This window comes from Salvia splendens, unplaced genomic scaffold (assembly GCF_004379255.2).
Source record: "Salvia splendens isolate huo1 unplaced genomic scaffold, SspV2 ctg691, whole genome shotgun sequence".
In the NCBI taxonomy this organism is placed as follows: domain Eukaryota; kingdom Viridiplantae; phylum Streptophyta; class Magnoliopsida; order Lamiales; family Lamiaceae; genus Salvia; species Salvia splendens.
The window spans coordinates 1-26,559 of NW_024599358.1; the positions used below are offsets into that span (position 1 = coordinate 1).

Genomic DNA, 26,559 nt, shown 5'->3' on the forward strand with positions numbered 1-26,559 from the left:
GATACCATGCTGTGGAGGGGTGCACAGTATGGGTGCTGCCTCACACACTATTATTTTATAAGTTTAAAAATTTTGTTTGATGAATAAAATATTGGGTAGTGAGGGACAACACCTCCTACGGGTGCATCCCAACATGGATGTTGTCCCTCACACCCTATTATTTTATAATTTTTTTAAAAAAAATATTTGATGAGTAAAATATTAGGTCGTTAGGGACAACACATCCTGCAGTGCACCCCTCCATAGCAGTGATCCCATTCCTTTGTTATAAGCCTGTTTTGCCCCAGGATATCAAATTTTAGTTTATCACAATTTGTAGTTCGTACTCCGTCCCCTTCGTCCATCAATACAAGTTCTAGTTTGATTGGACATGGATTTTCAGAGATATAAAGTAAAGTTAGTAGAAGATGAATTCTACTTTATTATTGTCTCTCCATGCTACTACAAAACTATGTACTTTTGGTTGGGCATGAAAGAAATAAAAAGAAAAAGTAAGTAAAATATTGTTAGTGAGAATGAGTCTCACCTCAATAGTGATAAAAGAGTTATTTTAAATTAGAAAGTGCATACTTTTACGGGACGAACTAAAAATGAAAGAGTACATACCCTTATGGGACGCAGACAGTATAAATTTTGTAATAAAGAATATGTGGGATGGAGAGAGTATTAATTTTATAATAAAATATAAGTGAGATAAAGATAGTGAAATGTAGAGTCCATTATCAAAAGTAGTAAAAAAGTAAATGAGACATTGGTGAACAGACGAAAATAACAAAATGAGACGATAATGGGTGAATGAAAGGAGTATTCTAATAGCATTTCTATTTTATTTTTTCTCTTACTTTATTTCCTCTTCATTTAACTCACAAAATAATACTACACTATAAATTATGTACTAAAATAAATGTTTTATATTTAATGGGGCAGAATAAATAAGTACTCCCCCCGTCCCACTCAAGATGTCTACATTTTCCTTTTAATTTATACTACTCAAGATATTCATTTTCTATATTTGAAAATAAATTTCTTTCTCCTCTTTTCTTATTAAAATATTCAACCACTTTTTCTCCTTATTCACGGCACCTAACTACTGCTAAAATATCATGTCAATCAAGAAAGTTGACATCTTGAGTGGACGGAGGGAGTAGTTTAGATGAAGCTATGTCTAATATTATGAAGAGTGTCTTGTTTTCAAAGGTATATCTTTTTATTGTAAATTATTATGGTTATATCTTTTTATCAATGTTTTTGGTATATATATTTTTGTTGAGATCAAATGTTTGATTACAGGGATGGAAACCGGCGGACAGGATGGATTTCATCAAGGGTTCCATATCAGCAGCTTCAGGTAGCGCATGCTCACCTTACCAACAAAGCTGCTCCTGCAATCCCATCCCTACAGATGGCAACTCTCTCATTCCATGGCTCCGAAATCTCTCTTCATCGGACCTGCCATTCAAGTTCATGCACCACTACTTGCACGGGGGTGGCTCCCGTGACCCCTCCCTCAAGCTCCCCAACCCTTGGAACTCCACGGCCTGCCACAGACTGGGGCAGTTCATACACTCGTCTGGGGACCCAGCACCCGTTGCTTCCATTGTCTACACCGCCCAGCCCAAGACACCAGATGTGGTACCAGGGGACTCATGCTAGCCAGAGTGGGACGACTTCTCCAACGTTCCGTCTTGTTTCCTCAAACCCATTTGGGTTCAGCGTGGAGGACCTGACACGGAATGGATCTCTCATGTGCACACCGGGCCGGAGCAGAGCGTGCTCCCCTGCTGATATCCCCTTGGCTCGGGTAATCCCAAACGAGTTTGTATTCAGGAGCAGCAGCACGACAGATCTTGTGAAGCCATGGGAAGGAGAGACGATACACGAAGATTGCGGGGCGGATGAACTCGAGCTCACACTTGGGAGCTCGAATGCCAGGTAGATCACCATGACTCGCTTGTTAAAAGATTGGTGGTATTATCACATGCAGATGAATTATGCGGCGTCAAGTGGAAGCAGACAGTAGTTATGTGGAGGGAGGATAATTTCATAAGTATCATAGTTTGCATAGAAATTTTGTTCTGCTAAATACTATCTACATATCATGAATAGTCAGTTTATCTTGATGCTTATTCGCTGTGACAAATTAAATATACTTCAAATATCAAGATTGAATGTCGGCACAAATCTTGAAAGTTTAAATAATGTAAATACTTGTATTGAGCAATTTTCCCGGTACAAGTTGATTAATGAATATGAAAGATTCACATAAAAATAGCAATGATATATACATATGCACTTAGATGGGATGAGAACTGAATATAGTTGGGTATGTCACTTTAATTGAGCTTGTCGTAAAGTTCTGATAATGCCTGATATAATATGTAAGCAGCCGGAGGCCGTGGCATCAAACCACAAAGAATCTCTGATGCTGAGATTGATGGGTTACCGTAAAACTTACAATTTTCTTGATTTCGCGTTCTAACCACATTTCCTCCAAGAGAGCAACCAACATATGCACCTGCGATGCAACAATTTACCATGCCAACGGCATAAACATCAAACATTATAACATTAACAATAGACTAATAGTTAGTTTGGTCATTAGAGCATGACAAAAGATTAAATATGTCATTAGCTTTAAAGGAGAAAGGAACTTTTATAAAATGCCTGAATGCAAAGGGCATGAAAGTGACTACCTTTACTGCAGCTGTATGTATAGCAAGCAGCAAAACCACCATCACCAGCTCGTACATCAGCTTCAACAGCCCTTCCAACAATGCCAACGGCAGCACTTAATCCTGCCCCAACTGACAAATGGGCATTCCCGCTAAATGTGTTGACAGCAGAATTTGTTCTCAACACAATAATATAATCAGTCACTTCCCCACCAGCCTGTAAAATCAAATGAACCATAGGGGTATAATCAATGCTTTTGCTTATCTGGGATTCCCTTTTTCTCTCAAATCCAAACATTTGTGCAAACTCACGAAAGATCGAAGAGAAAAGGCTTAACAGTAAAAGGTGATATATTTTATTGAAATAGGAATAATGAGCAATAAAGTACAAGACAAAGTAATTGTTATGATAACCAGAGTAAAGTCATAAAATAAAAAAGAAGTTCGCTCATTTACACACCTGTGCGCCCCAGCCAATGCCAAAGCATGCGACTGCTGATGGTGGAGACCAAGATCCATCTTCTCTTCGTGCAACCACTAATCCTGTGCCTACATTGTAGGTTACCATTAAGCCGACTCTTGCAACAGTTAAGATAGCAAGGCCCTTGGCTTGCTTCAGGATTGCACCAGGTATGGACATTTCAGGTGTCACAAATCCAACCTGCAGTGAATAGAATACGTCCCAGCATAAGGACCCTTCATTCAACCTCATAAAATGAAATAATTAACTTCAACCACATGAGCACTTGACTCAGGGTTCATACCCACGAACAGCGGAACAGGCTTCTCACACTGTCCTTCAAATCCCAATATGAGTTAAAAATCTTTGTATGATAGTTTTTATTTATATGTGCAATTCTCTCTCTCATTTATTCTGTTTCTGAACACAAGTTTTGCTAATATGAAAAAATGAAATAGGTGACACAACTGCATAGTATGCAGTGGAAGCACATGTGTATATATAGGAGTACTTTATATATGTATAGGGATGTATTAATATGACAACCCTCTTTATTATAACATCATACCACCATTTTAGGCCGTTAGATCTGAAGATCGTGTGAATCTCAAGCTGCCATGTAGCAGCCTATTTCAATTAAATTGGAACATAAAAAAACACTAAAGGGCAAAATCATTATTCTTTATTTTTCTGTCTGTTACCAGATTGCCGTGTTACTCTATAAATATTGCATCGTTATGTGCCTGTATGCTCTAAGGGCTAGAATTAGTGTTATGGTGTCACTCTAAACATGGTGTCACCCTAATGCACGGGGGAGAGAGAAAGCATACCTTAGTATAACCTTGCAGGGTGTTTGCTGCTTTGTATATTTCATGCTCCATAGACTGACCCCATGGAAAGTTGAGCCAAGATCTTAATGTGCTTAGATCTGTCAGATCATGGGTAGGTGATTGTGCTGCACGACTTACTCGGTTCATCAAACATGGTTGGACACACTCAAGACGTACACAGCAAACATCACAGACTCGTTGAGGGTCACTTGTCAGGAACTTTGAAGGCATCAAGCTCCGTCCTCTGGAGCAACTATTGCAGAAAATCCCCCCACAAAATCTGCAATGGTGTCTTGAGTACATGATAGGGTGAAAACGAACATTGCACAGCATGCACGTAGAAGCTGCACTATCAGGCAACCACTTCGGTGGCACTGCGTCCAGGATGTCCTTCATTTTGCCGAAGTTAGCCTCTGTGAGAGATTGTGCCATCTCTTGCCATGCTTTGTCTAAAACATGGCTCGTCACCCAAGATATTCCATATCCTTGAATATCACCAGAAGTAAGAGATTTGACTTTGCCTCCGGTTGCCAGCAACATGTCGAGAACCACATCCCACATGGTCATTGGCTTATCTTCTCCAATAAACTCATTCCAACCCGAATCACCTTCAGGCATGTAACCTCCATTTGAATAGAGACCCCTCTTCCATTCTGCTTGTTTACATTCTGGCAAAGGTGGAATAGATACCGGCATCCAAACACCCGTTTCTTCAAAATGTGGAGTGTCATAATAGAAATATTTATCAAGCTTTTGACTTCCATCATCTAGGTCCATTTTCCATCTATCATCCACCTCAGTCGGCATCATTTTAACCTCTTTATTGAGGTGAAGATTCATGGACTTACACACATCATTTCTTTCTAACACCGTGTTACAGTCTCCTATATGTGTATGATAATTTCCAGAAGCCTGGATATTGAGAGGGTTGCAATGATATCAAAAATCACGAGGGCAGAATTGCACGCTCACTTAAATTGTTTCGTGAATATGGGCTATACAAGTTTACCAACAAAATAAGCATATTACATCCAACCAAAAGGCATAAAGAGAATGTGACTAGAACTATGATGCAGCATCATGCAAGAAGTCCTTTTACAGAACTTAAAAATCAATTAGATGTAGCTTCTCTTTCATCTTGTAACAGAAGCAATTTTACAGAAGTTAACAGATTTACAACTCTCAATCAGTTATTCCTTGATCGCCTCTCCTCTACAATTAAAGCTTACATGAACCAATTTTCAAATTTGATGCAGCTTCTCCATATTTAATGCAAGTTCAGATCTATGGCACAAACAATAACCTAATCAATCACAAAATGGAATTGGAAATCACCCCTAACTATGTAGAGGCGCATCAAGTCATCTAAATAGACAAATTGATCATCAAGGAAAGAAAAGTATAAGAAGCTTGTTTACCCTGGGGGAGGAAATTTTGGACTCGTAATCGTGGAGATCAAACAACATTTTGGAGTCCGAAGGTAAGGCCTTTTGGTCCTCTGTCATGATTAATCCATCTCCAGACATTAGGGTTTGCGGATGGAGAAATACCAATTCGGGAAGGAAATGGCGTGTTTCGTTTAATTGGAGCCCCCCTTAAGCTCTTAGGAGTCATTTGGTAATAGGTTTAGTCAAGTTCAAGATGATTTATATTGCTTAAACAGTGTAATATTGATGTTTGGTCTGCAAAATGAGAAAAAGGGAGGCCCTTGTTATTTTTTGTCGGCCCGTCTCGAACCGCGTTATTTTAACTATTTAGTCCAGTTATTAATCTCTGCCTCCCCTGTGATAATGCAAGTTTAGTTGTATTGAAATTTCACTCTCCATTATATCCTCCTCTCTCTTCCACTTCTCTCTCATCCTCAATTTGGTGTGCCCTTCTCTCCCGCCTCTCGATTGTTTGCCTTCCATTCTCCCCTCTCCCCTCCCAACTTCACCGGTCTTTCCCTCTCTACTTTGTCAACCCTCTCATCTCGCAACATATTTTTCCGATGTTGCCATCGACTGATGACAATCGTCATTTTCTCCATCGTGCAGCGGCAGTGGATGCCTCTGGTGGTAGTGGCTCCATGGCTGTCGTAGGCTAATTCGGTTGTTGGCTTCATGGTTGTCGTAGGTTAATTCGGTTGTTGGATATTCTGATTCGAGTGGATGGTGGTGTGGGTTGTGACGATTCCTAATCGAATCTGAGCCAAAGTTTTCCTATGTTCTTGTGTAATTGTTCTTGACTTCTTGGATTGGGTAATTTTGTGAGTTTTAATTAGGATCAATGTAGAATATGCCTTTCTTGGAATTGGGTAATTTTGTGAGTTTTTTTTTTCTAAAATTAACTCCTATATAAGAGAGGAAATTACAAATAAACCTCATGCAATAATGTCTAAGCTCCTTGCCGCTAGGACAAAGGCTCTGGACATGTAATTTTATGAGGTTTTAATTAAGATCAATGTAGAATATGCCTTAATTTTGTGTAAATTGACATAATGAAGATAACTGAATTTTATATGAGCCTCCTTCTTTCATCACCGTTCTTCAATTCATATGTTTTTTTTGCAAAAAAAAATGTTCTTTGTGTTTCAGTGTTTGATTAATTTGTTAGACTTTTGCTCCATCAATTTCTTGTTTAATTTGTTTGGGCTAATATCCATTGAGTTCTTGAGTTCGTGTATTAATGTAGCTGATTAAAATATATAAATAGAATTGTATATTAACCAGTTAACCAGTTCTAATAAATTACTAATCTGCCGTAAATTGTATATTAAAATATAATCGATACTTATTCTTATTTCACAAGATTTGACTACATATACTGGATATCAATTTTAAACTTTTGATCTAAATATACGCACACTCAACAATATATAATTATTATTACTATTATTCTTAGCAGATCTATCGTAACTAATTTTCTTAATTTCACTTTTGTTGTTGTAGATAGATATGCAATTGTTCAAAAGTGGAACCCATTATTTGACTGTGTTTTCGAGATATTAATCATTTTGCTGTGATTTTGATAGGGGTTTTGCCTTATCACGATGCCGGAATCTTGCAGTAAGAAGTCTCGGAAGGCGGGATAATCCCGTCGATCACTTGAAAATTTAGGGTTTTAGAACAAGAAAGCGACAAAGAAAAACAATGAAGTGTAAATTGATATTCATTGATTGAAAAAGAGATAACACACGCCTATTTATAATGTTTAAAAAATAAACCTAATAAAAAAAGGAGACAAATTAAAATAATTAACCTATTTAAGAAAATGAAACTAATTACAAAAATAAAATAATTAACTAAACTAACTACTTAGTGATTTGAATAACTAACGAGAGACAAACTCTCCCCATCTGTCGGCGGGCGAGTCCGGTGTCCAGGCCGAGGCTCCTTGATCGCAGACGGCGCGCTCCTTCCTCTGTCGACCGTTTCGTAGTCAGGTCCCCTCTCACTGCCCTTCGATGACGATCGGGGTTGTGCTCGTATCAGATTTCACCGTAATTTCATACACAAACAGAATTAACAATGATAGTACGCCAATCAAATTGAAATTGGATAATGGATAAATAAAGGAACTACGAATTACAACAGAAATTACTCAAGAACGAAGAAAAACAATAAAGGGAAAATACAGAGCTAAAGCATAAAATCGAAAATGGGTGTAATTTATTCCATTACGATGCAATCTTTATTTTCTTGTCATTAGATATTTCAGGGTGCATGGAACGTGATCATGTGTTGCATGTGATGTATGGATAATCATGCATGCAACAATACTCACTCCTTAAGGTTCATTGTCCGCAAGGAACAACGACAAATGGGTGGTGATCTCTTCCTCATACTCGCACAAGGCGTTAGCTGGTGATCTACCAACCCAATGGCTGAGCCATTGCACAATGGTAAATGGGTGGTGATCTCTTTCTCCATTCCAGCTAGTTGCTTCGTTAGCACTCCTGCAAAGTTGCCCCTACTGATGGTGTAACGCCCCACTTTTCGAACCCTAATTTTCGAATCCTAAGACGATTTTAATTATATTTTTTATTGCCGTAATTAAATGACGAATTGTTATGTATTTGCTTTGGTGACCTAATTCTGATTTGACCGAGTCAAATTCGTCGATTTATGACGTGGCTTTAATTAATTGATGCGGAATGAAATATATATTGCAGTAAATTATTTTTTTTGGGGAGTGAGATTTAAATAGGATCATCAATAATTACCTTACCCTTTTGTTGAGAAATTTCGACCACTGTTAATTGTTGGAGAGGAATTCTATTTTTCTTGGATTTAATTATTTGTCTTGTGATAATTATCCAAATTAAATCCAAAGCCTAATTATCCTATTTCTTCATGAGGAAAAATCGATCCCTATAATTTTTCTAAGGGGGATTTCAAAATCTCCCCATTTTTGGGAGGTGAGAATTATTCATTATTTATTTTGATCCCTTATTTATTTCTTTCCATGATTTAATTGGAATATCCTAGCAAATCTTACCTTACCTTAATTTATTAAAGATTTGGAAATTATTCCTAGGAGAAATAAATCACACGCCTACTACCATATAATTTGGGAGGATTTTTATTAATTTTCTGCTCCGTATTATTTTATTCTACTCCGTGAAAATACCAAATTAAATCAAATGCTAATTAAATAGCCAAGATTTTCGAAAATTCCTCCTTATTTCCTCCCTCAAATTCACGCCAATCATCTCCCTCAAATCCCCTCAAATCTTTATTTAATTTATTCTCCCAAATCTTCAAATTAATTGTGGGATATTTTATTTTCAACTCTATAAATAGAGACTAAACTAAAACCTAAACCCTAGCCACCCAATCCCACACTCCTACACTCTCTCTCACACGCCCATTCTCTCTTCCCCACTCCTCCAACACTTGTTCTTCTACTCTACTCAAGATCCTTTCGATTCGCCAAGAGTTTGTTGAAGAATCAAGAGTTATATTCATTTCTACCGATTGTTTCGTTCAAGAATGGTACAATCAAACCTCTATTCTTCATTCCTCTCCATCTAAACATTCTTTTGACTCCCTCATGCATATAGTGAGTGTAGGGATTTCAAATCTAAGGATTTAATCGGTGGGAATTTGTATTTGTATGTGTGTATGCATTTTGAATGAAATTGTATGAAGATTTAATGAATCATTGGTGAATGATGTATGATTATATGAAAACATGAGTGTGAGGACTCTTTTAAGCATGTTTGTGTGTTAAAACCATGAAAAGGTTGTGTTTGAATGAATGGGGATAAAACCCTAATTCGAATTTTTAAGCATTGAAAACTGTGGATTCGGACAGTAGATTCCGACATGTTTTTGACTGGCCAAATGAACTCCTTTTTATTCGATTCATTTTAATAAGTAAACTTCATGATGTCTTCTATATTGTGTGTGAATTTCAACTCATTTGAACAGAAGATGAATTTTTGGTGAATTTTTGAAGTTGACTGCGCAATTCTGCCGGAAAATGTTTTCTCGACCAGTAGGTTACGTTTTCGATTTGACCGACCTAAAAAGGTTATTTTGACATGAATATTTAACTGGAAGTTATTTGATGAGTCTACTGCATTGTGGTAAAATTTTAGCCCCAACAGAAGTTGGGTGAGTTTTTAATAATTTTTATAAAATGGTTGTTCAGTGCTGCCAGATTTCTATCTTTACAAAAACAAATATGTTGTTATAAGTGATATACATGATTTATATATGTGATGACGTGATGTGTTATTCAAAGATGGGGAAAAAGGAAAACGTTGGGGACATGCATGATTTTGAGTCGGTATTTGAGACTGATTGTGATACACATAATGTAAAGGTGATAACTCGCGCTCTCAGCGTGACAGCAAGAGAAAGGAAATACTTGAAATCTAAGCAGTCGAGGTGGGCTTTCTTTTAAATAAGGACGATGTCCTAAGTATTTTACCGATGAGAATGAAATTGTGTTTATCATGCCTTGTTTGGTTTTAACGTGCCTATCTGATGTGACTTTTGCCACTATTATTTAAATCGAATTCGGGTCCTCGTAGAGCCGCAAACTCTACTTGGATTAGTGTACACCAATGGTAGACCGTGTGTCAGCGTACGGGTTGGCCGGTCTAGTGACATGGTTTGCGGCCGCATTCCTTGTCATGTATGTGCGGATATGGCTAACATCTATGGGAAAATGACTGATAAGTCGACTTTTTACAATGGGAAATGATTTTGAGTGCCTCGGGCCTTTCTAAAGCTAACCCTGATGGTTACTTACGTATGGCATGATAGATAAATAATAATTTTTATGAAAATGTTTTCGGCATAAGTCCACTGAGTATCTTTATAGTACTCAGCCCTGCATGTGTTTTCCTTACGTGTAGGTTGAGCGGCGGCGAGAGGTTGGTGGTGTTGAGCAAGTAACTTGAAGAATTAAATGTTTATCTTTGAAGTATGGGTGTCGTTGTGTCTTCACACATGACGTCACTCCTTCTCTTGGTCGTTTTCCGCTGCGATATTTCTTTTACTTATTAGTTGTTGGGCCGAACTTAAATTTGTCCGGTTATTGTTTTCTTGTGATTCTATTGGATAATGTCAAACTCTTAATCGTTTCCTTTGAGTATTAATTGCCGGCCTAACTCATTATTTTAAACCCGAGTCCCCTTCTTATTTTATACTTAATTGTTCATTTAGTATGTCGGTCAAACCTCCTTGATGAAACCCTAGCCTATTTTCCTTGTTATATTTAAGTCCGTTTAAGTCGCGATCGCCGCATTTATTATACCCTAGAAGGGCGGTCGTGACAGATGGGGTTGGCAGCGGAATAACAAATAAATCAGAGAATTAGATCTATATAGCAGATTATTTAGACAAATTCTATTCGCGCAATTATCACATGTATCATGCTTAAAACTTGAATTAAAACATGCTTTTGATTAACTGAAACCTAAAACATACTTTCCTACGGAGAGGATTTATTACCTTGATTCTCCAAAGAATCTTAGATGGCTCGCTACTTCTCCACGTGATGATTTCTAATACTAGACCTCAGATCTTCTGACTGGTTCCCGGACTATATTTCGATCAACGTGGGCTGGTCTTATAAAAATATATATGACTTGAATAAAGAAGACATAACTCCCACACAAAGTAGGAGAAGAAATCAGAGCCTCCTTTTAGAGAGTGATTGATGAAAGTTATGAGTATTAGGTTTCTCCGTCTCTCCTTTATATTATTATTTATATTAAGTTACATATTGGGCCCAATCAGGGATCTATGGAGGTTTGAATGCAGACCACCCTCAATTGGCTTTTATCTAATTAAATTGAACCCCTATTTAATTTAAGCTCTAATTGGAATATTATTATCAGCCACTACATTAATAATATTGATTCACCTATCCAAATCCGAAATCACAAGTAATCCGGGTTTCCATTTTTAGAAGGTTATTTCCCGCGCTATAGAGATAAATGCCCATTTATTAATTAATGTGATATCTTGTTAATTCCAAGAGTGGACTCAACAAAAAACGCTTATTTATTATTCATGGAATAATTAAATTCTAAATAGTTAGATTCCGAATAATAAGACATTGTTTCGAGATCCTCTTGAGGACATTACCAAACCAGACTCACCAGGCGGGCGTTTTAACTTAACAACAATCATAGCATCGCTAGATATTGATCATCACTTCCCAAGATATTAGGATTATTGGGTTTCGAAAAATCTGCACCATTTGATAAGTCAAAGTAGTGCATAATTAAGAACGTGTGCTCAATACTAACTATATTGATTAAGAAATGATTGTTTATCAAGACCTCATCTTTCAGTAGATAACATAAAGATATGTCTTGTTATTAGATCCATTCAGTGTTATACCACAACAATGTCATCTTATTTCAGTAAGGCTTAGATATATACAAACTGACATTGCAACCTTTCACGATAAGTAGTCAAAGCCTATATGGGTTGTGCAATACTATTTTGGTCATACCCCAACCCCTTTTATGTATACATTTATAATAAACACAAACGACTTAAAATGAAGTAGTCACGTATCAAATACAAGACCAACACAAATAATCAGAAGCAATAATATCATAAACAAGTTCATATCAATATGCGTATGCCTCTCTTTTCAATTTATTACTCCGTGACACATCAAGCCTGGTATCTGCCCGGGATTCCATTGTATATGACCCGAATGTCTCATTGCCTTTATACATATATATATATATATATATATATATATATATATATATATATATATATATATATATATATAGGAAAATGATCAATACAAAACTTGATCTCAATACCAAATCCTGACCATGAGATTTGACAATCCAATGGTCAATAATTAAACAAAAACACGGAGGGTCATTGTAAAACAGTTTTAGGTCATATTATAAACTTTGGGTTTGAGGTCATGTTCAGATCATTTCATGTCATCCTTACTATAATGACGTAAAAATAAGCTTACAATGACCTAAAAATGACTTTTGTATGCTTGGTTCTGCATTTTTGTATTAAGAATGGTTTTGCATGGATCAAAACCCTATATATATATATATATAGGGGTGCATTATAATGATAACCCCAATTTCCGTAATAACCCTATAACTAAATCTGGACCACACATTTTTAAAATCACATGGTCTAGATTCAAACTTAGATTTACTTCATAAAAAAAAGCACGGGGGTAAATATGTCATTTCGCTCATGATAAAATTTACGTATCCAAATTTCGCTCATTTAATTTCCGAATTTCGCTCATTTTATCAGTCAGTCAAAAGTATCATTTTATCAACTCAGAGTATCATTCTATCTGGCAAAATCATTTTATCAGTCAGTCAAAAGTATCATTTTATCAACTCAGAGTATCATTCTATCCGGCAAAACTATCATTCTATGCAATAAACCTATCATTTTATCATTTTATCAGTCAGTCAAAAGTATCATTTTATCAACTCAGAGTATCATTCTATCCGGCAAAACTATCATTCTATGCAATAAACCTATCATTTTATCATTTTATCATTTTATCACTCAGTCAAAAGTATCATTTTATCAACTCAGAGTATCATCTATCCGGCAAAACTATCATTCTATGCAATAAACCTATCATTTTATCAGTCAGTCAAAAGTATCATTTTATCAACTCAGAGTATCATTCTATCCGGCAAAACTATCATTCTATGCAATAAACATATCATTTTATCATTTTACATGATATTTGGTGAAATTCAGAAATTAAATGAGGGAAATGACAGTTTTACCCCGCGCTTTTTTTTATGAAGTAAATCTAAGTTTGAATCTCAACCGCATGATTAGAAATATGTGTGGTCCAGATTTGGTTATAGGGTTATTACGATATATAGGGGTTATCATATGATCACGAATATATATATATATATATATATATATATATATATATATATATATATATATATATATATATATATATATATATATATATATATATAGGATTATGACTTGAAGGTTCATTGCCATTGTATAATATGACCCGTAGGTCCTATTGCCATTGTATACACATATATGACCCGAATGTCCATTGCCATTGTATATATGACTTGTAGGTCCATTGCCATTTTATATGACCCATAGGTCTATTGCCATTAATATCAGACACAAGGCAAGACTGTCACAGAACCTCTTTAATCCAATTATTCAAATAAACCCAAATTCATGAGTAAAACCTATCAATTGCATTGCGTATTCCTATCATATTCCACAATTGATGATATTAAATAGCACATAACTATATCATATTCACGTCACATAATCCAAATATTCACTTTAATAAACCACATAGCAAAGAAACATACAACACATGTAAAATTATATTTATACGCACCTGATTTCGATAAATAATCTTAACCACTTGCTTGATTCATCTTCCTGTTCTACAATCTTTACTCCTTTCTCCCCGTTTTATTTACTCATCTTCTCATCCAACCCTTTCAATATTTATTTCTATCGAGTACTTGATACGCTCGGATTTTGCACTATTTTACGGTCATTATTTGGTCCGTTTTAAATGTCAAAATTGTTTTACATGTCCATAAATTGCATATTTTATCTATTTTGGTATTTTGACGTGTTTTGTGAGATAGCTAAAAGTCAAAGTTGCAACCGCTGCAACACCGCCAGCTACCGCTGGTCGCCAAAGACCTCTGAACAAGTGGCGGCCCGCTCCGGGAAAGTTGTGCTGAAAAGAGGAACACGCCCAACGACCACTCTAGAAGTTCCAATAGCTACGAGATGATTTCCAGTGACCGCTGAAACAGGAGCAGTGACCCCTGATCGAGAGACAGAAACTACAGATCAATGCACAGCGACTGCTGGGAAAACGCAGCGCACAGATTTGACCTACTTTCTCCCCAAGATTTACCATACTATGCTGAATATTTACCATAATTATGGTACGCGAAAATTGGGGTATAAATACCCCCTCAAGCTTCATCATTAAGGAACTTCAGTTTGCTGCATAATTCTAGAGAGTGATATTTGAGAGTTCTACACTGTTAATCAAAATTCAAGGGTTTGAAGAAGGATTCAAGAGAAGATGAAGGCTACAAGGATTCAACCTTAGGGTTTTACTACTCTAGTTCTTATGTTTTTATTGTTTCCCCTAGAAACTACTCCTTCCGTATTCAAAAAATAGAAACATTTGAAACAGCACGGGTTTTAATGCACAATTGGTAAAGTAAGTGAGAAGAATTGGTAAAGTAAGAGAGATGAAAAGAAAAATGAGTAAAGTAAGAGAGTGGAAGAGAAAAAGTAGCGAAAGTAGAGTTAGTGGATTGTGGGGTCCATGTCCTAAGGAACGCCCCAAAATGGAAATAGTTGCTATTTTTAAAGAACTGAGGGAGTATGTCTTTAGATTATTCAATTATGTGTAACTAAATTCATAGAATTCTAGAGATGTGTTAGTAACGACTTTGGTTATACAGTTCCTATTTATTTAATATCTGTTTTGTTCATTACTTCGTTTCTATTCTAAGTGTTGGATAATTGCTTCGCGTTTGAGTGACACATTTTGTGATGATCTATTGACTTGCTACATAGTCGTGAGAGAAGGTTGGCGAGTTAGAAGAGTTTAGTTGACACTACAATTAGCTTCCTTTAAAACGACACTGTTAATTGAGAGTGAGGACATCTCGAGGGTCTTAGGAGCTTTTAGGAGTTACAAATCTAGGATTGACGCCCTAGTGTCTGTAATGTACTTTGTGCCGCATGGGCATTACTTATGTGACTTGTTCTATTGAAGTATGAACTGTGCTAGAGTGTTGTAGTTGGAATTTGTATAACCATAAGTGTGAAAGCACATCCCTATAATTCCCTTATCTTATTTGTCTTAATCTCTGTGTTTTATCTGCAATAGTTATTTTATTTGCTTTTAACAAGTTTTTATTTTTAAAAGTTCCAAACTATTTTGTTTCTCTAAATAGTAAAAGAAGCTTTGTAGAAGGTAGACAATTTGTGTCTGTTTTCTATGTGTTCGATATCCGGTAATGACCTTTAGCTATACTGTCTCAGCCTTGTATACTTACAAGTTGTTATAGAGCTAAAAAATTAGTGCATCAGCACTACATACTTGCAAAATAAGAATCATCTCTTCCATAATTTTTCTCTTGTTCTATATAAAATAGGAATCAGTTTCCTTTTTTTTACCCAAAAGAAATGGAAGGATCGATTCATGTGTAGGGTTCAATACCCAAGCATTCCTTTTTGACATCTTAATCATGAAGTGATAAATGGGCGACACGTTTCTCTTACTAAGCTAAACCTATCTTTTATTTTTAAATTTTATTTAATAATTCAATTACTCACATTCATTTACGTTTTGTATATATGAATATTGAAAGAGCATTGGTTAGAGTGCAGGCTTTTCAACCAGTAAGGAGGATACCTAGACCTAGCTATATCGTTGGACCTTTACCCTAGACCTGCTATCAATACCTTAATTTATTTTTACTGGCTAGTATAGCGGAGTAAAGGATCGATCCCACATAGATGGATGTAGGCGAGATACACTTGCGATGACATTCTGGAAGGGGTTGGTTAACTACCACGCTTGGGGTTGAGTTTTACCTAGGCAATGAAAAGTGAAGGCTACGGGATGTGTATGTGAAAGTGAAGGATGGACAACTAGTGTGGATGTGAAAAGTGAAACTTTACCCTAAGTGGATAGACAAAAGCAAAAAGGAATAACAAACTCACTGGGTAACTACTACCTGGACATGCAGAAAAAAAATTGAAAAAGCAAAGGACAAAACAAAAAAGTAGCTAAAGTAAAAGGTGGTCCCCAGGCTGATTGCGACCTTCTCTTATTCACCAAGCAAACAAAAAATGACCAGAAACAAAACTTCCATGGATGAATGCTTGAAGTCGGAATCAAACAACTTAGATCTAACCCAAAATCACAACTCTAAACTTAGATCTAGGCGAGAAATTAAATCCATGCAACTGGTCAGGCAGAAAACAATGAGCGTGCACACAGATCAGCATGCAAGGTGGCGGAAAACTCAGATCTATGTATTTTCAGAAGAAACGAACAATTGAAACCTTGAGAAACTTGAAGAAACACTAGATCTAACTTAACTAAGGCAGATCCAAACGCTTGACCAACAACAAACAACGTAAACTACAAGATCTATCTAACTAGGCTGAAAGAAAGCATAAGCAAGCTGAAACACGAAATAAAACCATAATAAATTTCAATGCACTCATGATTATCGAACCAAAAGATGTTTCCAACAAAGTAACTACTGAAATCCAAGTCAAGTGCGAGTAAAGCAAGTACTTAAACTAAGAAAGCATGTAAAGGGGTGTTGTGCTCCTCAGAAGCTGGATGAACTTCTGGAACGATGGTGGTGGACTGGCTAGACAGGCGGTAGACTCCCTCTCCTGGCAGCGTGGCCGGAAACTTCAAGTGAACACTAGTTAACTAAGCTATCTAAGGGAATACAGTAAATTTTATCTAAGAAATGGTCTAAGCATGTACAATGTTTCTTCAATGTTGATCTTCTATTTATAGAGAGGCCTGCCCCAAACCCTAGGGTTGCTCCTTCTCTTGAGTTGACGATTCTGCCCCTTCTAGATAGATGATCCCTTGTAGCAATTCGCTCTATCTTGTGCTCAAGCTTTATGGCATGCATCCTAGTCAGTATAACAGCATTTTGCGTTCTTTTCACCTGCATCTCTTCCGACATTTTCCTCCTGACTTAGTACATCATCCTGCACACTTTAGCAACTATTTTGCAGATATCATCCAATTAAGCACGTTATACTGACCAATAACCAAGTCCTAAAACGAGACTTATCAAATATACACACATATATAAACTTTCTCACCACATTTATATATTTATATTTTCATGCACGCCTAATGTCCACAAACTAAATTCATGCATATGCACGTATATTTACGTTAGCTAATTTATCATAATAAGTTTAATAATTACTATAATTACATACATATAAACTTTCTCACCTCATTTATATATTTATATTTTCATGCACACCTAATGTCCATAAACTAAATTCATGCATATATACGTTTATTTACGTTGGCTAATTTATCATAATAAGTTTAATAATTACTATAATTAATCATTTGACTGATTATATATGATTGTTCAAGTATTAATATTTTCTTAATATTGATTTCTTATATATATATATATAGTAGTGATCTATGGCAAACACCTCTTAACCATATAACTAGAGAACAAATAATAGCCACAAGATCAAAAAATCAAGGGCTAATATTAATTTTCGAATTTAATGAGATATTAGCTCCCTCAATCACAAATTTACTCCATAATAACAAGTCAGGGGTATTATTGTCATTACACCATCGAATTAAATCCAAAATTGTGTTAGTCATTCAGAAATTCGCGCCGATTCAGTTCGTCTCTCTCGTTCTCCTCTGTTCAATCCGAATCGCCGACTCAACCGCATTCAAGCCGTCGCCATCGCCGTAGCCGATTAAACCGAATTCAACTCGTCAGCATCATCTACTTTGTCAAACAAATGGATACAAATCAAAAGGATTTTTCGAAAAGTAAGTTTCCTACTGATTAACAATCATTTCTAGGTTTTATTTTAGATCTGATTTAGATTTGTATTCTTTGTAGCTTTCGAACGAACAAAGAAAAAAACAACCGGAAGTTCCGTTTCACTTCACTCAGGCTCGAACCGTGAGTCATTCCTACTATTTATTAATTTTAATATACAATATCTTCGTTTGCTGTGAATATGAAAACCGTAGTTTCTGTGTTTATATTTATAGTTGTTTCACTGATGTTAAGTGATTATGAAAACCGTAGTTTCTGTAGTAAGATTTATAGTTGTTTCACTGATGTTTAGTGATTATGAAAACCATATGGCCTTTGTATTACGTTTACATGGTTAGATGCGTGAAGTTGCTGCAGCCGAAAAAAGGTCTAAGATGCGTGAAGATAGACTGCAACAAAGTGCTGCACGTACAACTGAAATAAGCACAATAAATCAACAGGATGTTCTTCGAACAACAACTTCTGCCGAAATAAGGTCAAAAAAGAAAAATGATATGCAGAAACCAGAGAGTGAGTTATGTAATTATTTATGTATTGGGCATAGTTATTAATGTATAATTTTGAGCTATATTAAGTGTGTATTCACGAATTTGATCAAAAATCTTGTATGTATTTAGCCTCAAAGCGTGGGAGGTCACAATGCATCGACAAACCAGAAATGCCTGCCAGAAAGAAACAGGCTAAAGCAAAGAGTGACAAAGCTATTACTTGTAAAATCAGAAAGACCTAAATTGGTCATTAAGATAGGGGTGAAAGTTTTGGTTGATGCCATTGAGAAAATGAACTCCAAACAAAAAGCTGCTCAGGAAGAGATGGGTTTCGGACAGCTTGTGCATTTGAAGATACGATGTATTCCTGCTGACATGGCATTTTCACTACTTGAAAATTTTAATCATGACAACTGCTCCAGAATAAAACTTGTTGATGATCAACCATTACACATCACTGAGGAGGATGTGTATGCTACGTTGGGACTGCCAAGAGGAGAGTTGATGATTAAAAGAGAAAAGAAGCATGAAATGAATGATGTGATGAAGACCATTGTCAATGCTAAGAAGAACAAAGCAATAACCCCAGCTGATTTGCAAGAGCAGCTTGATAGTGATCTAGAAGGTGGTGAGTGGTTTAAGAAAATATTTCTTATTCTGTTGGACAATGTTCTGATCTCACGAACTGCCAACGGAAAATGTCTTGGCCGTATCTTGGACGATATTGGCAACATTTCAAATGTGAGGCAGTACAATTGGTGCAGCTACGTGTTGGATACGCTAATCACAACACATGATAGCTGGAAACTCAAGAACAAATCCACCCCATTCACTGGACCAATCACTTTCCTCTTGGTGAGTTTTCTATTTTAACCACTCCTTTATAGTGAAGTAAAAACATGCTTAGAGTGAAGTAAAATCATATTTAGAGTGATGTTTTTCACGGTTAAGTAGTAAATGCATGGTTAGAGTGATGTGTTTTTTATACATGAGTGAAATCAGAATAAGAGTGATGTGTTTTGTAAACAAGAGTGAAGTAAAATGTGAATAAGAGTGAAGTGTTTTGTGAACAAGAGTGAAGTAAAATCAGAACAAGAGTGAAGTGTTTTGTGAACAAGAGTGATGTGTTTTGTGAACAAGAGTGAAGTAAAATGAGAATAAGAGTGATGTGTTTTGTGAACAAGAGTGAAGTAAATGAGAATAAGAGTGAAGTGTTTTGTAAACAAGAGTGAAGTAAAATCAGAATAAGAGTGATGTGTTTTGCGAGTGAAGTAAAATGTGAATAAGAGTGAAGTGTTTTGTGAACAAGAGTGAAGTAAAATCAGAACAAGAGTGAAGTGTTTTGTGAACAAGAGTGAAGTGTTTTGTGAACAAGAGTGAAGTAAAATGAGAATAAGAGTGAAGTTTTTTGTGAACAAGAGTGAAGTAAAATGAGAATAAGAGTGAAGTGTTTTGTAAACAAGAGTGAAGTAAAATCAGAATAAGAGTGAAGTCCTTGTAATGCATTTTATTATTGATCTGTTTTTGCAGGCATGCTATGTAGATAGGGTTGTCTACAGAACAAGACTGGTGGTTAGAAGATTCCCAACTGTCCGTAACTGGACAGAATTCATTCTTAAGGAGAGAGGACAGATGGAATTTGATAATGGAGGCACCATTGGAAGAGGAAGCATAGAAAGTATCATTGATCCTGTCTCCATTGAATCTTTATATGCCAACAAGGATTCAATAACTGTCACTACCTCTGTCCCTTCAACTGATGAAGCAACTTTACGTGTTGAAGCCCCCCCTTCAACTGATGATGCCCCCTTCAACTGATGATGCCCCCCCTTCAACTGATCAAGTTCCTTCGTCTGATGAAATTAAAAGTTCAATTAGGGAGGCTGCAGATGCAATTAGTAAAATGATGAGGTATATAAAGGTTGCTCCAGCAAATACCAATGACATCAATTGCTTCAAAGTTGCAGCTATAAATGCACTAAAGATGGTTGGTGTGGAGGTTGATCAAGGGGACCAAGCTGTTTCTAAGCCAATTGAAAACATGACACAAGCTATGGAAGAGGATCAAGAAGATGATCCAGAATGGATTCAGCTTGTGGAAAAACTGATGGAAATCCATGATGAAAATGCAAATTAGTGAATGAAGGCACAACAATTTTCCCTGATATTAACTTGGGAAAGAAACCAGTAAGTTCAAGATTTGGAATAGAAACCATGGATATTTTAAACAATTTGATTGTGGTCTGTTGAACTTTAACACTTGACATTTGATTCAGAGTGAACTAAAAACAATTTGTATTATGTTCTGTACTAATGCATAATATTTATTTACTTTTTTGACTTTTTATTCTTATGTTATATCGCATTTCACTATTTGCAGGAGACAAATGAATTTTATGAAGATGTAGCTAAAGCAACATCACAAAACACACAGATGAAGGTATAAAAAAGTGCTTCGAGTGATGTGTTCCATTGTTAAGTGAGGTTTCTGTGTTGCATGTGTATAGTGATGTGTTTGTTAACAAGAGTGAAGTGAATTCAGAATAAGAGTGATGTGTTTTGTGAACAAGAGTGAAGTGTTTTCTGAAAAGAGTGATGTGTTTTGTGAACAAGAGTGAAGTGTTTTCTGAATAAGAGTGATGTGATTTGTTAACAAGAGTGAAGTGAAATAAGAATAATATTGATTTGTTTTGTGAACAAGAGTGAAGTAAAATCGAAGTAAGAATGATGTGTGTTATGAACAAGAGTGAAGTGATTTCTGAACAAGAGTGATGTGTTTTGTGAACAAGAGTGAAGTGTTTTGTGAACAAGAGTGAAGTGAAATATCAATAAGAGTGATGTGTTTTGTAAACAAGTGTGAAGTAAAAATCGTGTTGATAGTGATGTGTTTTCATTTCTTATTATGAAAATAGGACGACATTGTGGATGCCCAAATTGCATCTGCAATAGAAGCATGCATGGAGATATATGCTGATGATGATTGTGTTCAATCAGAGTTAAATGTATCTGGCAAAAATCCTTCAACCGAAATAGTAGTTTACAATCCAGACATTGTAAGTGTTAAACAATGATATATCTCATCCATTCACCAACACTTTTAACAAACATCAAGTGAACTATATGTCTTATATAGTGATGTTTTCATATCATTCTTGCCCTGACAGGAAACTGCTAGGATTGAACAAATGGAGATACGCTCAAAAGCTGAGAAGAAAATATCAGCTGCATTGAAATCTCCATTCCATGAAAGAGTGGTTAAGGCTAAAACCAAGTTTACCTTGAAAGAGTCACAAGTCTTTTTGTGGATTATGACAACAAATGAATTAAATGAGTAAGATTTATATTATAGTTCTGATTTAGAAAAAAAAAACATACAAAAGATGTGCTAACACACACACATGTTTGAACAGGGACACCATAGTGTATGATGATGATGTCATAATGGTAACAAAAAGAGAATTCTGTTCACTGTTGCCACATACGCTAATAGAAGTGGGTGTGATAAGTGCATGGGCTTCTTATTTAAATAACATGGAAGAATACAGGTCCCTATCTTCATCGAGGCGCCTCTTTTTCACAACATACCCAACGGTAAGAATAGAATAAATTTTGAACAGTATTGTGATTATGAAAACCGCAGTTTCTGTGGTAAGATTTATAGTTGTTTCATTGATTTTAAGTGATTATGAAAACCGTATGGCCTTTGTATTATGTTTACATGGTTAGATTTACGAGTGAAGTGTTTTGTGAACAAGAGTGAAGTAAAATCAAAGTAAGAGTGATGTTTTTGTGAACAAGAGTGAAGTAAATTCAGAGTAAGAGTGATGTGTTTTGTGAACAAGAGTGAAGTAAAATCAAAGTAAGAGTGATGTGTTTTGTGAACAAGAGTGAAGTAAATTCAGAGTAAGAGTGATGTGTTTTGTGAACAAGGGTGAAGTAAAACAAAGTGAATTATTTCAATCCAGATTTAACTTGTCTCATTTTTCAGCTGTATACAGTTGTTCACCGGCCTGATGGGGTCGACCTCATGACCATAATTGATAGATTCTGTGACAATTTACAAACTGAGGTTGAACAAATTCCGTATTTCAAATGGGCCGACGTAGATTTGGTAAATACTGAACACAATTGATTCTTTATTATATTCTCTAGTTGTTTTTATTCTGAAATTATTATTATTATCTATGTAGGTGTTCTTTCCAATTTGTGCTGCGGAACATTACTATACCATATGCTTCAGATTTAGTACTAACAGTATAGTGCTGATTGACAATTCAAAGAATGCTGACGATGTGGACATAACAGTCAAATATGGTGGCATACCTGAAAATGTGGTAAGTATACACGATATACAGTGCAGTATTTTTGTGATTACAATGAATTATAGTTCTCTTTATAGTGAACTACATCTGATATTCATGATGATATATTGCAGAAATTATATTTTTGTCATTATTTGACAAAATGGGGCATCACAACCAAACCAAATCAATAAAGATGATGTGAGTATAATAAGGCTCAAAATGCCTTGGAGAACAACATCAAATGTAGAAGATTGCGGAGTTTTTTTGATGCGACATTTGGAATGTTATCATGGTGAGCGCGAACAAGATTGGAAGTGTGGATTAACTACAAGAAGCAAAGGAATACTCCAAAGACTGAGAGCAAAGTATTGCAGCGCATTATTATTGTCGGAAAAAAACCATCAGTCACTGAATATGTTGTCAGTAACATCAAAGCATTATGAAGAATATGGGAAAACCAATAACATAGATGTGGAAAAAATGATTGTAAACTTCAAGCGTTCATGAACTATTGTAGAAAACTTCATAAGTGAATTAACAAGTACTTATTTTACATTAATATCTTGTTTACTATTTAATTCACTGTTGTGTTTTGTAAACCACTAAATGATGTGTTTCGTGAAGAAGAGTGAAGTAAACTCAGAATAAGAGTGAAGTCTTTCGTGAAGAAGAGTGAAGTAAAATCAGAATAAGAGTGATGTGTTTTGTGAACAAGAGTGTAACAAAATCAGAATAAGAGTGATGTGTTTTGTGAACACGAGTGAAGTAAAATCAGAGTAAGAGTGATGTGTTTTGTGAACTAGAGTGAAGTAAAATGACAGTAAGAGTGATGCGTTTGTGAACAAGACTAAAGTAAAATGACAGTAAGAGTGATGCGTTTGTGAACAAGAGTGAAGTAAAATCAGAGTAAGAGTGAGGTGTTCAATGAACAAGAGTGAAGTAAAATCAAGTAAGAGTGATGTGTTTTGTGAACAAGAGTGAAGTAAAATCAGAGTAAGAGTGATGTGTTTGTGAACAAGAGTGAAGTAAAATGACAGTAAGAGTGATGCGTTGTGAACAAGACTAAAGTAAAATGACAGTAAGAGTGATGCGTTTGTGAACAAGAGTAAAGTAAAATCAGAGTAAGAGTGAGGTGTTCAATGAACAAGAGTGAAGTAAAATCAAAGTAAGAGTGATGTTTTGTGAACAAGAGTGAAGTAAATTCAGAGTAGAGTGATGTGTTTTGTGAAAAGAGTGAAGTAAAATCAAAGTAAGAGTGATGTTATGATTGAGAACTATTGTAGAAAACTTCATCAGTGAATTAACAAGTACTTATTTTACATTAATATCTTGTTTACTATTTAATTCACTGTTGTGTTTTGTAAACCACTAAATGATGTGTTTCGTGAAGAAGAGTGAAGTAAACTCAGAATAAGAGTGAAGTCTTTCGTGAAGAAGAGTGAAGTAAAATCAGAATAAGAGTGTGTGTTTTGTGAACAAGAGTGAACAAAATCAGAATAAGAGTGATGTGTTTTGTGAACACGAGTGAAGTAAAATCAGAGTAAGAGTGATGTGTTTTGTGAACTAGAGTGAAGTAAAATGACAGTAAGAGTGATGCGTTTGTGAACAAGACTAAAGTAAAATGACAGTAAGAGTGATGCGTTTGTGAACAAGAGTGAAGTAAAATCAGAGTAAGAGTGAGGTGTTTAATGAACAAGAGTGAAGTAAAATCAAAGTAAGAGTGATGTGTTTTGTGAACAAGAGTGAAGTAAAATCAGAGTAAGAGTGATGTGTTTTGTGAACAAGAGTGAAGTAAAATCAAAGTAAGAGTGATGTGTTTTGTGAACAAGAGTGAAGTAAAATGACAGTAAGAGTGATGCGTTCTGTGAACAAGAGTGATGAACTTACTGGCACTTGAGCATTAGTACTCTAAAAATTCGCATTGAGATAAAATTCACTCAAAAGTGTAAAAAATGAATCATTAGTACTCTAAAAATACTACAATGTGAACTATTTCTATACAAATCCTCATTGCCTCTGATTTGACTTCTCATTAACCTTTTTGCAGTTCCTAGAATCATGGTGTCCAATCTCATGACAGTTTCCACACTTTCGGCCTGGTTTCATTGCTAACTTTATTGCTGACTCCCTCTTCGATTTCTTCCTACTTCCACTTCCCTTTGTACTAACAACCTCAGGAGGATGAACTTCAATATTGTTCGGGACATGTGAGCCATAGAAGTTCTCAATCATTGCTCTCTTCTGTGTGGAAGACAGAACAACATCTTCGCCAAGAAGCTGCTTCCTACCTTCTTCAATAATTGCAGCGAATGCATTGATTTGATCAATGTTCCCTTCAATGCTTTGTGCTGTTTCAATGAATAATCCATACAAGTTTTTAAATGCAATCTTCTTCTTGTCCACAGCAAGGTGTATTTCTTGATCATCACAAAAACCTCCATGTATTGGCTTCACAAACTGTGACTTCAACCATCTTCCTCCATGCAACTTCTCGGGTATCAACTTAACAAAATTATGTTTCAACACACAAAATATATGGCTGCACAATAGACCAAGTCTTTCAAATTTTTGCATCCACACAAATAGGTGTCATCACCAATGGAGTAAGTCACTGTCCATGAGTTTGAATCCTTGTCCTTTATGTCATATACTTCAATATCTGTATTGGTAGACACTCCTAGAGTTGCACAAGACAAAGAGAAACATGCATATACTATCTCTTCTTGAATTTCAGTATAAGCACTACCACTATATATCGTCGATGCATGTTTCTCGATTTCCAATCCTGTTCGCAAAATAGGTACTTTGTTGAATCATAGTATTCAAGCTTTGCACTATTACTTCTTTGAGTCTCCAGAGCATGATTATAGTTCATATAAAATTGCATAAGGTTAGCCCGAGACTTTGAGTACCTTTTGAAGAAGTTATTCTGTGATTCAGATATAGAAGTTGTCTTTATCAACGAACTCATCGAAAAATCACGGAAAAAGGCTGGAACCCAAAATTTTCTGGATGCAAACATTGATGAAAACCAGACATTATTGGTCAGCCCATATCTTTCCATTATAGCATGCCAAGTTTCCTCAAATGCATCAGGTTCTATCAACTCTGACCATACACATGCATTCAGTTCCTTCTTTAATTGTTCACTACCAAGCATGTTCTTTGGCAATTTGTCAGCAACTTTATTCATAACGTGCCACATACACCACCGGTGTCTTGTATTGACAAGGACCTCCTCAACAGCAACTTTCATTCCTAAGTCTTGGTCGGTTACAATGAGTTTGGGAGCCACACCCATACACTTTACAAATTGGTTAAATAACCATGAAAAGGAGTTGGCATTTCCTTGGACAAAAGGCCAGCAGCAAATGTCACAGGGCGACCATGATTATCCTTGCCCGAAAGGAGCAAATATCATACAGTATCTGAAATGAAAAACAATTCACTATAAGCATGCAAGAAACACATCACCTTTTCACAAAATACGTCACTCTTGTTCAGTCATACTTCACTCTTTTTCACAAAACACTTCACTCTTGTTATGATTTCAGAAAACACATCAATATAAGCATGCAGAAAAATACATCACTCTTTTTCACAAAAACACGTCACTCTTGTTCAGACAATACTTCACTCTTTTTCACAAAACACTTTCACTCTTGTTATGATTTCAGAAAACACATCAATATAAGCATGCAGAAAAATACATCACTCTTTTTCACAAAACACAT

The 26,559-nt window shown here is 35.8% G+C and overlaps 2 protein-coding genes and 1 pseudogene across 2 annotated transcripts; 2 read left to right on the forward strand and 1 right to left on the reverse strand.

The window, feature by feature from the left end:
• The first annotated feature begins 1,311 nt into the window (after window positions 1–1,311).
• On the forward strand, window positions 1,312–1,936 carry LOC121790977 (annotated as a pseudogene).
• A 239-nt stretch (window positions 1,937–2,175) lies between these two features.
• On the reverse strand, window positions 2,176–5,563 carry LOC121790975. The gene is made up of 5 exons (XM_042189058.1): window positions 5,381–5,563; window positions 3,963–4,874; window positions 3,133–3,333; window positions 2,694–2,889; window positions 2,176–2,515 (listed from the first exon to the last, which is right to left on the reverse strand). Exons 1-5 carry the CDS (start codon window positions 5,486–5,488, stop codon window positions 2,334–2,336), a joined length of 1,599 nt encoding a protein of 532 aa, XP_042044992.1. The 5' UTR covers window positions 5,489–5,563; the 3' UTR covers window positions 2,176–2,333.
• Window positions 5,564–17,948: 12,385 nt separating this feature from the next.
• On the forward strand, window positions 17,949–18,763 carry LOC121790976. The gene is made up of 4 exons (XM_042189059.1): window positions 17,949–18,020; window positions 18,094–18,156; window positions 18,382–18,543; window positions 18,651–18,763. The coding sequence occupies exons 1-4, from the start codon at window positions 17,990–17,992 to the stop codon at window positions 18,761–18,763; spliced, it is 369 nt and encodes a 122-aa protein (XP_042044993.1). The 5' UTR covers window positions 17,949–17,989.
• Window positions 18,764–26,559: the final 7,796 nt, after the last annotated feature.

Coding starts and splice junctions, on each gene's coding strand:
- LOC121790975 (XM_042189058.1), bottom strand. CDS start 5,488: ATGTCTGGAGATGGATTAATCATGACAGAGGACCAAAAGGCCTTACCT. Junction 4,875..5,380: donor CCAAAATTTCCTCCCCCAGG/GTAAACAAGCTT, acceptor CTCAATATCCAG/GCTTCTGGAAATTATCATAC. Junction 2,890..3,132: donor GCATTGGCTGGGGCGCACAG/GTGTGTAAATGA, acceptor TTGATTTTACAG/GCTGGTGGGGAAGTGACTGA.
- LOC121790976 (XM_042189059.1), top strand. CDS start 17,990: ATGGATACAAATCAAAAGGATTTTTCGAAAA. Junction 18,021..18,093: donor TCAAAAGGATTTTTCGAAAA/GTAAGTTTCCTA, acceptor TATTCTTTGTAG/CTTTCGAACGAACAAAGAAA. Junction 18,544..18,650: donor TGATATGCAGAAACCAGAGA/GTGAGTTATGTA, acceptor GTATGTATTTAG/CCTCAAAGCGTGGGAGGTCA.